The sequence below is a fragment of the Anopheles stephensi genome, chromosome 3, assembly GCF_013141755.1.
Source record: "Anopheles stephensi strain Indian chromosome 3, UCI_ANSTEP_V1.0, whole genome shotgun sequence".
NCBI classification, from domain to species: Eukaryota; Metazoa; Arthropoda; class Insecta; order Diptera; family Culicidae; genus Anopheles; species Anopheles stephensi.
This window is the reverse complement of record NC_050203.1, coordinates 22,343,915-22,358,703: the sequence shown is the minus strand read 5'-3', so window position 1 is coordinate 22,358,703 and position 14,789 is coordinate 22,343,915. Positions and strand designations below refer to the sequence as shown.

Sequence of the window (14,789 nt, the reverse complement as noted above, 5' to 3'; positions counted from 1 at the left end):
GGCAACAAAAAAGTGGGCGATAAAATATTTATCCCACCGCGAAATCATGAGTACAAGTTTAGTAACTTGTGCAAAAGGGTGCAAGCACAAGCTTCCTTGGCATCCCATCTCGAATCCCATCCCAGCTCATATATCGGCAGCATCTGCTTGTTCTTTTTTTGCGTTCCCCTTTTTGAAAAATGAGCTTCCATCATCGCGCACTGCCACCATAATCTTGCCCCGATGACGCTGATGGCCGAGTAGTTTCGACTTCATAATTGACTTTAATTGCTTTTCGATGTTGCACCCCGGGCCGGCCCGAGCTGACAACCAGCTGGGTAGGGGCCGGCACGATTTATGGCACGATAATTATAATTCGTTTAATTACCGAAAACGGCTCCGTCGGTGGTTTGCTTGTGAGTGAAGCGAGCTTTTTTTTAGTTTTATTTGCTTTTACTCCATCGTTAAGTTGATGGTAAACCGAAGTAAAATTAAGCGCATATGTAATTAAGGAAAAACGGTACTCTGATGCACTTACGAAGTGCAAAACCTTGCCAATGAAGAGAGATAAAATTTGAGAAGAAAAAAGATTAAGAATGATGCTCTATATACTGTGCTTTAAGTTTTGTTTAAGTTTCACACTTAATTCTTCCCACACTCTCCCCAGAATCCCCAGAAAATTCACTTCCCCTTTTAATTTCTATTGCCTTCGCCCACGATAAAGCTCATAAATTTGTCACAAATCCTAGAATTAAGTGTGAAAAATCGATTCAACCATCACCCTCTGCCCCTGTTCGCTCACCATATGGTCCTCCGGGGCGGATTACATCCAGCGAAGAATTGGCTTCATAAATCTTCCCACCAACAGCTTTCGCTTTAGTTTTCTTCCCGCCCAGGTACGACATCAGGCTGGAGACTGGCTAAACGTTAGCTTCCTAAGCCGTGTGGTAGCACACGGTGCACCTAGCTGCCATTGCACGGCTTGAAAGATGCACTTAATTACACTCCCTCTCACAAACACACACACAGTCACACAGACATTTGCCTACATTGTCTTATGAATAGTTAAAACATCAATTACCGTACTACCACCACCCTGCAGCGTGCATACGCGCTCACAACCCTTATTCTAATCGTGAGCGAAATAGCGGCTGGAAAGAGACGTAACGAACCGTGTAATTAGTTTAAAGCATCTGATTAATACATACTCCATCAATTAGGAGCTAGACACGGGTGGTTTTGAGCGGGTCGATGCTAGATGGGAGAGAGAGAGAGAGAGAGAGAGAGAGAGTGGAGTAGAAGGGCCGGGCGGGAATAATTCACACGGGCCGACTTAAGATGTCTGTTAGCTTAATGTATCCGTGGGTGATACCTAACCTTTCGTCTCGCTTTCGTTGCAGGTCTCTACCTTTACATGCTGGTGGTGCAAACGTTTTCCGGTGACACGCTGCGCTTTCGGAAGTACGCCATTATTGGATGGGGTAAGTATGGGGTAAAAGGATTATGTTAGTGTATCTATATTTTATGCTGCCAGAAAATGCAAATAATAAGATGGATAAAATATTGAATTATTGAGAAAAAAAGCTCTGGGCACTATTACTAATTTTTCAAAGTACTGGGCGCCTCCATTACAGGCATGATTTTTCGCAACATAAATAACAATTAGGTTATTTTTTTACTTTTTTCTAACTCCCCCACTTCTTTACATCAACTTTTTCGTCTATGCGTAATCAGTGAGCTTGTCAGGTACTTGGTACCCAACCTCTGTTTCGTAAGAACATCAAAAATGTTCATGTTCGAGCAACGAAACACAACGAAACCAAGTTTGCACAGTTTCGTTAATTAAAACCAAAAGTCAAAAATAGCAGCCACCGTTCGTCGAGCTAGAACCGACATCAAAAGGATTCGCCGGATTCGGAAACCCACGCGCGGACTAATCCTTTCGCTTGCAGACAACCAACCGTAATGGATAAAACGGTTCAACCTTTGTTGTGCCCTTTTGCGCTCGGCATAATCCAATCTGTAGGTCGCTCTCTCAAAACGCATCGAAATATTGAACGTGTTCTGTTTAGGGAGTTTAGAGATGCACGTTTCGCAGAAATAAATGCAACTAGAACGCAGAAGAGATGAATCGTAACGTGAAATGAGTGTCTATATCAACAAGTATCGCTTTGTTGTAGTTAATTGCAGAAATGCAGATTCTGTTGGCGATTCGTTATCGGTTTTTCACAAGTGATGCTTTATTGTTCGAATAGTGAGGCTTGTTTTAAGCACTCTTGCAATGCGTTTTGGGAATATATTGCTTCAATTAAGTTTTCGCACTTAAGTTGAATGAGAATGAGAAATAAAGTTGTTTATTAAGATATTATGTTCTAGTTTTGAAGTTATGGACGGTGGTCCAGTGGTCGAGGTTAGAACGGCACGGGTCTTCACATGGCAGGTTCGGGGATCAAATCCCAACCAGACCACCACGCAACACTGATTATCCAACTACGGGTAACATAAAGTCACAGAAAGCCGGAAATAGTAGGCATTTGAAGATCTTTCGAGGGTTTGGTTAGAGTATAAAAGTAGAAGAGGTAGTAGAAAGAACAAAAAGATTTTTTTTCTTCTTTTTGGAGCTGAAATAGGACTTAATTTTCGTGTCGAAAATATGTTGTAATCTTTGACCTGAATGCCAAAGGCATAACGATGGCAAATAAAATCTTTAGACCTGGAAGGACCATGAAGAGGCCTGATTGCTCGAAAAAAGTAGTTTAATTTGAAAGTTTTATAAACTATTGCATCATAATCCCCAAATCAAACTCTTCTTTTTATCCTACAGGAGGTCCGTTAATCTTCGTGGGTGCGTGGGCCATCGCTAAACCATTCTTCGGATCATCCGCAAATTTGGAACATCCTAATAAAGTAAGCACGACAGACGGATATCCTCAATCGACAGACGGAGTCGTATCATACCACATTAAGAATATTTCCTGTTACCTTTAACCATGCTCCTATTTGCGTACACATTGCATGCCAAAAAAAGCGAGGAGAAACAAATTCTCATCATCCTTTTACTTTCCAACCCAGCTCGAAATAGAATGCTCCTGGATGCGTGAATCTCACATCGATTGGATCATCCAGGGCCCGTCCTGTGCCGTGCTGGTTATCAATCTCATCTTCCTGCTGCGCATCATGTGGGTAAGTGAATGCGAAAAGGGAATTTCCGGGCCCGCACCGATGATGATTGATTCGCACCGGGGTTGAAAGCAAAACTGCTACCGAACGAACAATACCAAGAAGAAGGATCATTTTTGACGAATTTATCATTTTCTTTCTTGTGTGCGTTTTTTTTCGTCTATGCTCTGCCATTTTCTTTTTTTTCCCGGATCAGGTGCTGATCACGAAGCTCCGGTCGGCCAATACGGTCGAAACACGCCAATATCGGAAAGCTTCGAAAGCGCTGCTCGTGCTGATACCGCTGCTAGGCATCACCTACCTCATCGTTATCTATGGCCCGGACGGAGGTGTCGGCAGCCACATATTTGCCATCACACGGGCCATTCTTCTTAGCACACAGGTAAACAACCGCAACGGAGCAACGGTTATAACAGACTGGGGGGAATATTTGAGAATGTTTAACGCTCGCACGCGATTGAAGTGAACGTCTGCTGGCAGCTCGTCGATACGTTACCGAAAAAGGGATACATCGGGAGTCACATTATGCTCGACATTCATGAGAATGCGAAAACGGATATGGTTTGAATCGAGCGGATTTGATTCAATTTAGAAGGGTGTCATACGGCAGAGAGAAGAAAAAATATTGCTTCGCTTTTCAATCGTTTCGTTTAGCAATTCCAAGTAGGATCGATTATGACGTGCGCTAAAGTGACCGGAAAGTCCGTTAGAGCGTTTTTTTTTATTTGAAAAAAATAGCTCAGCCGTTTTGTTCAGTCCTTATAAAAAATGTTTTCATAAATAATATTAAATCAATAACAGTGTTTCTGAGGTCAACTTCAACATAAATAAACTCGTCTTAATGATGCTTTGACTTTAAAACCATCTCAATTTGGACTTGGTTTTATCTTCTGAAAAACACTGTACAGATCAATGAAAAACAATGATAGACAGTATGAGATAGAAAAAAGTGAAAATGACAACAAGGCGATAGTTATTCTAATCACCACTCTGTAATCGACCACGAGCAATCACGGACGACGAATGTGCTGTGAAGCAATGAAACCAATCACAAATCTCTTCCATCATTAGAATAATGATTGTCTGCTTTTTCTTCGAGGAAAATTAATAAAACTGCATCGCAAACACGTTTCCTGTTTGATTCGATAAATATGCAAACGAGCTGGACCCTTCCTAAATGCTTGACACCATCGATCACTTTATTATTTAAAAGCTGTGAATTGGACGTAATATTTTTATGAAAATTAACTCTTGATTCAATATTGTTTCGCAATCTTTTACTATTTCGCCAGGGATTCGTCGTATCGCTTCTCTACTGTTTCCTCAACTCCGAGGTACGGCAAACACTGCGCCATCATTTCTATCGCTGGCGGGACGAACGGAACATCCTTTCCGGGAAGGTGAACAATCACCACCGTAGGTAAGACACAAAATGGAGTGGAGTTCTTTGCATTTGTTTTCTCCCTTTTTTGGTGTTTGTTTTTCTGTGTGTTTTCGGAATGTTTTTTTTAGAACAGAACACAAACCGAACATCCTTTCCACCTCTCACACAATTGCGCTTTCGGCGGTTTTGTTGTGCATATTTTTTTGTTATTAATTTCAATATTTACGGGACTTTATTTCCATATTTACATTATCATCGATCGATCCCTCCCTACGAACCCCTTCGTTAATGTTGTAAAATTGGATGTGTTTTGTGTGTGTTTGTGTGTGGGTGTGTTTTGTTTTTCATTCTCCTTCTCTCTCTCTCTCTCTCTCTTTCTTTCTCTTTTTCCTTTTCGCTCATACACTAAACACGTTCACAATCACGGTGATTTTGTCTTGAAACAAAATTTTAAAAACTGATCGAAAAATATCCTTCCACCCCTATCACTGGTGCCATCCCCAACTACACCCACCCAACCAACCCACCCACCCACCCATTGCTCATTGGTCAACATTGGATGGCGTCGCAAAACATATTGGACAACACAAAACCCAGGCCGACGTTCAGCAAGGACAATTCACCCCGTTCGCACACCGAAAGCACACGGTTGGTATATTAGCAAGCGATAAAACCGAAAGGCGATGGTTTTTTTTATGTAGTTTTAAAATGTTGTTTTGCACCCTTCGCTTTTAATGTACTGCTTTTCGTTTTTTTTTGAACCTTATTGTCACCGGCGTGTGTACACGTTGATTGTGATGTTTCAGCCATGCTTTACGTAGGGAAACATTTCATGATGTAAAATGCAACATGTGACACACAAAAACTACAATGTGTTGCTTGTACGCGATTAAAAACAAAAGCTTATCGCTTTGAAAGCAAATTAAAATAAGATGAAACAGTACTGTACTTTTTTGTTTACTTGAGAATCAGATTGATGGCGCCTAAAAGTATGCAATCAGTAACATTGCATAGCATAAGTGTAGTAGTGCTGTTGGGAGTTTATTGATGCATTGGGTCAATCATTAGCCGATGTTTGTGATGTGATGAATAAAACTAAAGGAAAATTTACTATTTTAAACTTTTTCCTTAAATTTGTCTAACATTAGTATGTTTTCAAGTAAAGTCGTATGGAGTATGAGGATCTGTAGGTGCTATAAAATTAAATTGCATACTTTTAGGCTTTTTTCACTTCCGATTGCCGATAGCTTTTCAAAAAGTTTTCAAAAAGAAGAGTACACTAATAGTTTTTTTCCTACAAATAATTCTTCCTTTACTTTTAAAATCCTTCATAGAAATATATTTAAACTAATTGCTGAAATAGTTCACTTTACTTTTATTAATTTTTCTATAAACATTTTAATAATTTTGCTCTATGTTTTTATAATGCGGTGATCATTATTTCGTGCTTGCAACCAAACATTATATGTTTAAACAGCATCTCATTTACATTATAACACACTCCAAAAATGATCTACAAAATACAAGAACAGACTCCATTTAAGTCATAAAAAAAATCAATCTAACAGAAAACACGCTGTATGCATTTGTTTGTTTATTTGCTAAGCTTGCTCGACCATGTGTGCACGCGGTGTGCACACACACACACAGCTCTCACACATTCGTACATTGATTTGATTCAATTTCCAATCCTTCCCGCTCGTCACAGCACCACAGCCGAGCGTCTCACCAGCACTGATCAGTGATTTCATTAAAAATATGTTTTCATCGAATGTTTAACTATCACCGCTCGGCTGTGAACCGAGAACAGGCGCTGCCCACCATAATCCCATCCATGGACTTGGAAATTGTTTACACGAGGCACCTGTTTGCAGGACACCTGTTTGAATGTTTGGTGTCGATGTTTTCATTACGCAGCAACAACATCAGCTTCCGCAGCACGTGTCTTAAGTTTGCTTTTGTTAGATTGCCAATCAATGTGTTCCTTTTTTTTGTCGTTGCTGCTTCTTTTATGTTTTATTTAAATATTTCATTTTTTATAATCTTCGTTTTGTACCTGTATTTTAGTTTAACAACGACTACTTCTGCACCATTAATTTGATCCTGTGTTCCTGACTGTTTGCCGCTCTTATTTAGTTTTAGTATAAAGGTATGATTTTGATTTTGATCTTTTATTCAATAAGTATTATTTTTTAAACAAACTGTTCTAAAAAATATTTCTTTTAAAATACCATAGTTTATATAAACGTATAACAGTAAAACTCCATCATCAACTAAAGCCTTTTAATAATCTGAAAACATCGCCACACCACCGCCACAACGACATTTCCACGAAGCACAGAACTATCATTTCCACCATCACCAACACGCGCCAATCATTAACACTTGCAGCGTAATGATTCAACACCGGTTGCACTGCGTTGCAAGCCCATCGTACACGCGTGCTGAATTTAATTTTCTTTCTCATTGTTGTCGTTATTGCTTGCCCTCTTCTCTGCACCTTCCATCACCTCCTCCTTGCTGATGGTCGCATGCGTACATTGGATTGGTGGGACACATCGAACGAACTCACACCGGGAAACGCAACGCAACAACAACAAAAAAAAAACCTACGTAAACAACATCGCTTCTCGGTTGGCAGTACGGTCGAGTATAGCATTGCCACCCTGAAGCATTCGTGCGTGCTGAGAGATTAAACGTTAATTGCTAGTCGCGTCGTCTCGAGCGTAAGGTTTTTTGTGTTTCCCACCGGAAGAAAAACACTTGCGAAAATGCATGATGCAGTGATGTTTGCATTGGTTGCAACAAAAAGCCCAAAAACCCCTGCGCCAGTACTTATCAACGAAGATAAACTGTTGTTTTTCGTGTCTGTTTATATGTCCATTGCAGCGGAAATGAATGTATAAATAATTAGGGCGTGTTTAACATAATCAAAAACACGAGTGAAACGAATGGAATGAAAAGGAATTTTCAGCTTGTAATGTATTTTATGATGGCAGATTACTATTTAAAATAGGAGAGCAAAGAAAATAAGCGTATTATGGCTTGTTTGAGGATTTTAAACACTTTATTATCTATTTTTGAAAAATAAAATGAGCATAACAATTATTTATTTAAGAGAGAGTTCACAATAAAATTCAAATTAATCAAATTAATCAAGTATATTTTCAAACAAAATACTCGTAATACTCAACATCAAATAGGAACATCACAGCGCTTTGAAATACGCGTCTACGATCATTTCATTGTTTTCCCAAACAAATTCCTTTCCATCAGCATCCCATCCGCTCACAGCACTGCTTATGCCCATTAAAATCAAATACAAATACAGCCACATTAAATAATTACCACCAACACCATCATCGTCACTCCATGAAATACTAATAACCAACCATCGACCTTCTTTCTTATCTTCAGATTCCTTTCTCTCTCTTCTTCCCCCAGGTTTTCCCAGTTTTCCCGACCAGAATCGATGAACTTTCCACTCTCCATCCCATGATCGTAGACGTATTGGTTGTTGGTCAGTTGAGCTGTAATGGGGGAAAAACACAGTAAAAATCAAGCTGTGAGCGACATGCAGAGCCAAGTCTCGATAGAGAACAGTTTTTAACGAGATTCACTACAGAGAGAGAGAGAGAGAGAGAGAGAGAGAGAGAGAGATAGGGCGAGAAAGAAGGAGAGTGCTAGCAAAGCCGGAGACTAATTAAATGAAAATAAAAACCAAAAAGGAACAAAAATAGCTTCAATGTAAACAATTTTGCGATGTTTCTCGATGTAAACAAAATTGATAGTGGCTGTAAGGTTGTACGGTGCCGACCAGAAAGACGATGCTGGGCGTGATAAAGTTATTTATTTTTTCACTCCGCACACCAAAGCTAAACGATACAAACAGTGTGTGTTAGTGTTTTTTTTATTGTGTCGATGTGTGCAAGGATGTAGACAAAATCGATAAAATCAATCCAGCAATGCATCGGTGTAAAGCATTTAACGAAGAAAAAGAGGGAAAACATTATAATGTATGTTAAAATGGACAACGATACTGAACACATGAAACTATTAGAAGCTTACTCTGCCAACTTATTGAACACAAAGCTAGAAACGTAAACCAACCAATCTAAATGTGTGTAACGTACACAGTACAACGGACAAAACAGATGCATTCAGCCGAGCAGGGAAGCTAGCTAGCGTGGCGCTGGCTAAACACAAGCGTTATTTATAAGAGATGTCATTATGGTTTTTGGTGCACGAGATGTCATGTCATGAACATTTTTTGAATGTATTTTTGCTGTAAATAGGATACACAAATATAAATGAAATCTCGATGTATACAGCAGTGAGTTGTTCTGGTTACTCATTTTATATCACAGACTTGTGAAGGGAATACAGTGAGAAGTGTCCATAGAACACAACAAATAATTTATAACAAAGTTATTATAAGTAGGTGATCTTAAAATATTTCGTATGGTTTAAAGATATGAAATGTTAGTGCTTAGTATTCCATTTTTACAATAATAAAGTTTTCAGTTTAATGTATTTAATTGAACGTAAATTCAGCTTTCAATATTGATTGCAGTAGAAGCAATGCATACGTTTTACTGGAATGATGTCAGTGTCCAGAAGGATTTGTGTACGCCTTTTCTAGTGAAAATGTAACCTTTTTTCCATGAGGTAAGGCAATACTTTTCAATCAAATTACATGTTAAATTTAATTTGGTGAAACAATTTGGTTCAAAAAAAAATTATGTATCTTGGTTCCGCACTGTGTTCGACAGATACCTATCGTTGTTATATGAATATCTGAGTCTTGCTAAATTCAAGATCGAAATGAACTTTATTCAACCTTATGTTTTGTACCATCAAGCTAGATGGTAGGACTTCTTTTTAAAATTTAACAGCTGGCATACGCTGTTCCGTCCATCTTGTTAGCTGAAGAATGGTCTTCTCACCGCTTCTTGCAATACTTTTCCATGCCTCTTCTTGGCAACTGTCCACGCTCACTACTTCCCATAAAAATCACATTCCTTTGCAGTGTGTATATCGCTGGTGCACTTTATCCTTATTAATTTTCCTGAACACTTATAAGCATTTGTGAAAATTTTCAAGCTAGTCTTTACCACCTTATGCTAGCTCCGATTTGTTGCCTTAAATCAATTTTTGACTGAATAAATTATAGATACGACAGTCACTGGTTGGGAGAACCGATCAACAAATGGCTGTATGATTAAATGCATCTTCAATACCCCACAGTGCTATATTTGATGCAAGGTTAAGAGGTATCATGAAAAATCCAACTGAGCTCATAGCTGAATACGTGCGTTGCATTAGAAGCAGATCAATTCCAGACCAACGTCCAAGTGGAGACGCTATTGACCTACTTATCCCAGTGACCTTCTGGTGTCCTCCAATCAAGACAGCCTCTTCGTCTTCTTTCTTTCCTAACGTGAAATATTTATTTTATACTCATTCGAAAAGCTCGGTTTTAGATTTAAACTATAAATTTACCTCTTTTTATTCCCGAGACAAAATGTTTGTGGTCAAGCCAGTTGAGTCCTGCGTATTTATCTAACGTCAACAATGTCGCAACCCTCACAAGACACCGAGCAGATGGTTGCAATTTGTGATGTTTCCAGTTCTTCCTCAAGCTTGCTCTCTACACTCGACTCCATGAACGTCTCGCCACGCGTTGGAACTGCTCCAAAAGTCAAACGTGAATCCTGTCTACAGTGTACGTGAAGCGCTACAGTGTACTAGCGGATGCGAAATGTTCCTTTGGTGCACCTTTCCGTGCTGCTATGTTGCTTCGTACCAGGAAAGCAAACTGCAGGCAACATTGCGATATCCAATTTCCACATAGACACACACACACTCACACACATAAACCGATATGCCGGTACATCCTCCAGCAAAAGTCTTCGTCAAACATTGTTGCACACGGGATTCTTGCACCGGGTCCCAGTGAGGCGCCGTCCCGTGCCGACCTGTGCCAAAGTCGTAAGTCCCAATCTGCTCGGGCGGAAGCGGATGTAAATATTTATGAGCAGATTATAGCGGTTTGCGGGAAACGATGGGTGGAAAATTCTACTCTAGGTGCAAGTATTTCTCTCTCTCTCTCTGGCTCACCAACAGCTCCCGAAAAGTCAACCGGTGGTCAGAACCGGAAGCAGACACAGAGTTCCAATTCTTCACCAGCGGTTCGCCGGTGTGCTTTTCTTGCGGTTTGTTTTATGGCGTTGCGCTTCCAACTTCCGTTCGGTTTTGGGTTTGATCGTCAATGGGTGGTTTATGTTGATTGCATGGATGCACCGGCGCTGTGCTGTTGTTGTGCTGTTGTTGATGCTGCTGCTGCTGCTCCCCGAGCGTTCGGGGCTTGTTTTGTGGGTGAACTGGGCTACTGGGACGTTTGTTAAGCTGCTTGGTTGGCTTTGGCATGAGCAGCTGGCATGTGGCAATGATTTAATTAAAATTTTGTGACGCTCTACCACGATACCAGGGCGCTGTGGGAATGGTTGTTTCGGTGTGTTTTGCTACATATTGGAAATTTAATCCTTTTCACCCCGTATTACTTTAATTGGTAGCTTGTTTGTATACCTGAGGTTATTTTAAGCAATATTTTTCTGTAAATGTGTTAATGCGTGTTAGTGAGAAGTTTGAATGATATTTTTTGTTTTCTGGCTTATAACTTTTACACATCTCGACAGGTTACATAATACATTAAGTTTTTTCAAGAATTGCATAATTTAAAAAGGTAGTCTTGAACACTAAATAATAAAAAAAACCCAAAAGAATATTTTTTCACTTCCTCGAATGTAAACTACCATGCGCCTCCACCATTACGAGATGTTTGTACTAGTTGCTCTGAAGTTCTTTATTTCCTTTTAGTCCTTTTTATCCTTTTTTAAATCTCATGTTATTTTTATCGCTCTTCAAAACCAAAAAAAATCATAATATTTTACAGTAAACAAAACATAATACATTGCAATTTTGTTCCTTAAAGCCTACTTCAATTTCAAGTCAATTTCGAATGATTAACAAGTTTCTATGTCGCAGTTTTTTTTTTTGATAATCAAATACACTGAATGAAAAAGAAGAGATATCCAATATACAAATGCAAATGTCTGATACTCACTTTGTCCAATAAAATAAAGGAACAAAAACCAGCTCAAAAAGAAATAACAATAAATAAAGGATCGGAATATATAGATGTATAATAGGTTTTTTTTTCCTTGGATTTTTTTTTTCACATATGAAAATGAAAAATACTGCATTATTTTGGTAAATATGTTTTTATACATGCCTTAGAAATTGAGCCAAAAAACACGTGCTCGCATGAACGTAAACAACCATGCGTCTCCACCATCAATTGAAAAGCCGGGATTAGTTAGCGTTGTGTTCGAATTTCGAACAACGCGTTCATGGGACGTAAACAAACCCCATTTCCCGCCAATATTGCTGTTCGAATCCTATAGCAACAAGCGAGAAACAAGCGATGAGAGAGGTCGTCACTCTCAAAGAGAATTAAAATTCTTGACGAGAAAATCGCCCTCTCTCATGCTCTGGCAGTTTATGGGATAAACAACGCGTTCAATCTCTCAATTTACTCTCCTGCTCTCAGTTCCGTGCTGCAAATGAACGAATGCTACGAATGCTTCGGGTTTCGTTATGTTGGTTCGGCGTTACCTTCGTTAAGTTGCAGACGATCGTGTGCACGGGGGCCTGCAAGGTGACAAACAAATCTCCATGCCCGTTAGTTCAACGTTACTCGTGGTTTAGCTCGCATACATACGCCGTGCTCTGCCTGCGCGCTTTGTGGTTTCAGTGCACAGTGAAGGCTGCAGTTGGGTTGGGAATCTCTATATTGAAGTGTACGTTAATGTGTTGTGCATGAAGTGTTTTTGATTGCATTTAATTATATTCGTGTGTGAGTGTTTACTATTAGAAGAAAAATGTGCTTTTAAAGAGGTAATTGAGTGTGCTTTTTAAAGTAAGTTTTACTATAATAATGAAAAAAGGAGGGAGGTTTTACCTTTAAATGTGCTTCTCTTAACTGATTAAGTGTTACTTACACGAAGCTGATTACAAAACAAAGCTCCCATCCTTAATCCTATTTTCCGTCTCGCCCGATACGGTGTGTCGGTGTCGTATGGGATTTGGTGTATCGGTGTGTATCGCAGTACCGTTCCACGGTGTGTATTATCATCCACCTCGAGTGTGTCAAGAGACGTGAGCGAAAAATGTGTTCCGTTCCGGTATTATTATCCCGTACGAATGTGAAGGCGTGCCTGATCCAACCACAAACCGGACGACGCTTCGTTTCGGGGTCACACATACACGCTGTGAAACAGTCACATACACAAACAAACAAAAATGTTCTCCAAAATTGTGTGCGGTGTCCTTTTCGCCTAGGAATGTGTACAAACCGACCGTGTTATGTTGTGCCTGTTTGTCAAATAGCTCCATAAATCAAACAACGGGAAACCTCTGAGAAAATGGGCGGAAAAAACCAACGCTCAGTAGGAAAATTCGGTTCGTTTGTACGGGTTTGTGCGAGGATTAACTAAAGTCTCCTTTGGCGAAGTGATTACAGCTACAGATTGAAGTGTAAAGCGAACGAGCCGTTGTGTGCAACAAAACAAACCGACTCACCGAAAACATACACAGATAAAAAGATATTTAACCATTCGCTAAATTAGCAACGGTGAAACTCGGCTCTTCCTTTACTGTTTTCTTCTCGCGCTTGAACGTGCGTGTGAGTGGCAGCGCTGGTGTGCCAAAAGTGTTGGCAGGTGAGCGATAATGCAACCACTGCACGGTGTTCTCCGGTGGATTTTGTCGACGAAAGTGAATTAAAATTGGATTTACGAAGGTAATTGAATTTGTGTTCAGGGATCGCTGCACGCTGCAATCATCATCCACCACCCGGTTGAGGTGGTTTCCACGGTGGAGGTAGAGCCCACAGAACCGATATTCTGGTTTGAAGGTGGAAAAAACACACACACGTACAGGTGGTTTTAGAAACCAGATTTTGTTCCACGGTAGCAGTTAAAGTGCATTTTTATTAGAGGTGAAATTGTGTGTTTTTTGTTTTTCTCTTCTCTCCACTGCTCTGTGGTATGCCACCGACCATCAGCGTTGAGTAGTACGTGGTAAGAGCAATTAAACGGTGCTTAGGTGGATGAAGTTCTCGGAAAGTGTTGAATGTGCTGTTGATGTTTCCGGTTAATGTTTTATAACTTTAGTTGAACGGGGTTTTGCTGTAAGAACAAGGTGTGAAAGTTAATCCCAATTACACACTCTTGGCCACACCTTAGTTGGTAAGTTAATTATTTATTAAATATTAAAATAGCTCTTTTAAACATCAATCATATTTTTCCTTTCAAACAATATAAACTAAAATCTCTTTGTGAAGTGATTTTTTTTTAATCTGTCTACTGTCAAGTCACCATTAATCCAGTCAACGATTGTTTGTCTTCCGCAAGGGGAAAATGTTTTCATTAGAGCGCAATATCCTGCGGCAATTGGACGTTTGGTCTTTTCTCTGCGAAACGGTGTACAATTCTTTTGTGGTCTAAGAAAACCTCACCATTTTGCATATTCCTTTGTAAATTTTGTTTTATTTTTCTTTTTGTTTTCTGTTATTGGCTTGTGCGACCAGAACAAAATGTTACTTGTGGGAGATGAATGGTTGTGAATGGTACATTTTCTAAGGAGAAAGCGTCGAGTTAAAAGAAGAATGTTTGCTTATTTATTGCAGAAAAAAGCTGTTTCATAAATATTTCTATTGAATATAAGCAAAGCTCGGTCCAATTGAAGTCAGCAAAATTTATTAGCTGTTTTTTTAGTAAAGACTGGTAAATAAGTTAAAAATGAAATAAAAACAGCTTCAATATATACTAAATTTCAGTGAATTGTTAGATGTCTTTGCTATTTTTGGGGAATTTTATTTAACTCCAGCCGTAAACTTTACTTCGATTCAATGACAGCATAGCTGGGGATGTCAATATTGAGGTCTATTACGAAATCATTTAAAAACTTAAATGAGTATCAATATAAAGCCTATATCTGCCAAACTTTCGTGCATATAGTGTTCTTCTTCATGTTTTAAGACCTAAATTATTTTACATAAAATTTCAGCAAGGTGGATTTTGAATAAGTTAAGCTCAAAGAAATATTTTTAATACATGAAAATTTACAGTAACGACATTTACCTATGTCATGATCTGAAATTATAACTCGTCTTCTGCGTCGA

The 14,789-nt window shown here is 39.3% G+C and overlaps 1 protein-coding gene across 22 annotated transcripts in view; it reads left to right on the top strand.

The window, feature by feature from the left end:
* The window catches only part of LOC118512939 (diuretic hormone receptor-like), a 32,191-nt gene extending 23,320 nt beyond the window's left edge, over window positions 1-8,871 (top strand). For 15 of the 22 annotated variants that reach the window (XM_036058129.1, XM_036058130.1, XM_036058135.1 and 12 more), the window contains exons 6-12: window positions 1,380-1,460; window positions 2,804-2,886; window positions 3,052-3,162; window positions 3,356-3,541; window positions 4,452-4,579; window positions 5,141-5,191; window positions 7,988-8,871. In XM_036058129.1, the coding sequence (XP_035914022.1) occupies window positions 1,380-1,460; window positions 2,804-2,886; window positions 3,052-3,162; window positions 3,356-3,541; window positions 4,452-4,579; window positions 5,141-5,191; window positions 7,988-8,042 (695 nt within the window). In that variant the 3' untranslated portion in view covers window positions 8,043-8,871. The other 7 variants (XM_036058141.1, XM_036058139.1, XM_036058142.1 and 4 more) reach the window with 5 other exon arrangements.
* Window positions 8,872-14,789: the final 5,918 nt, after the last annotated feature.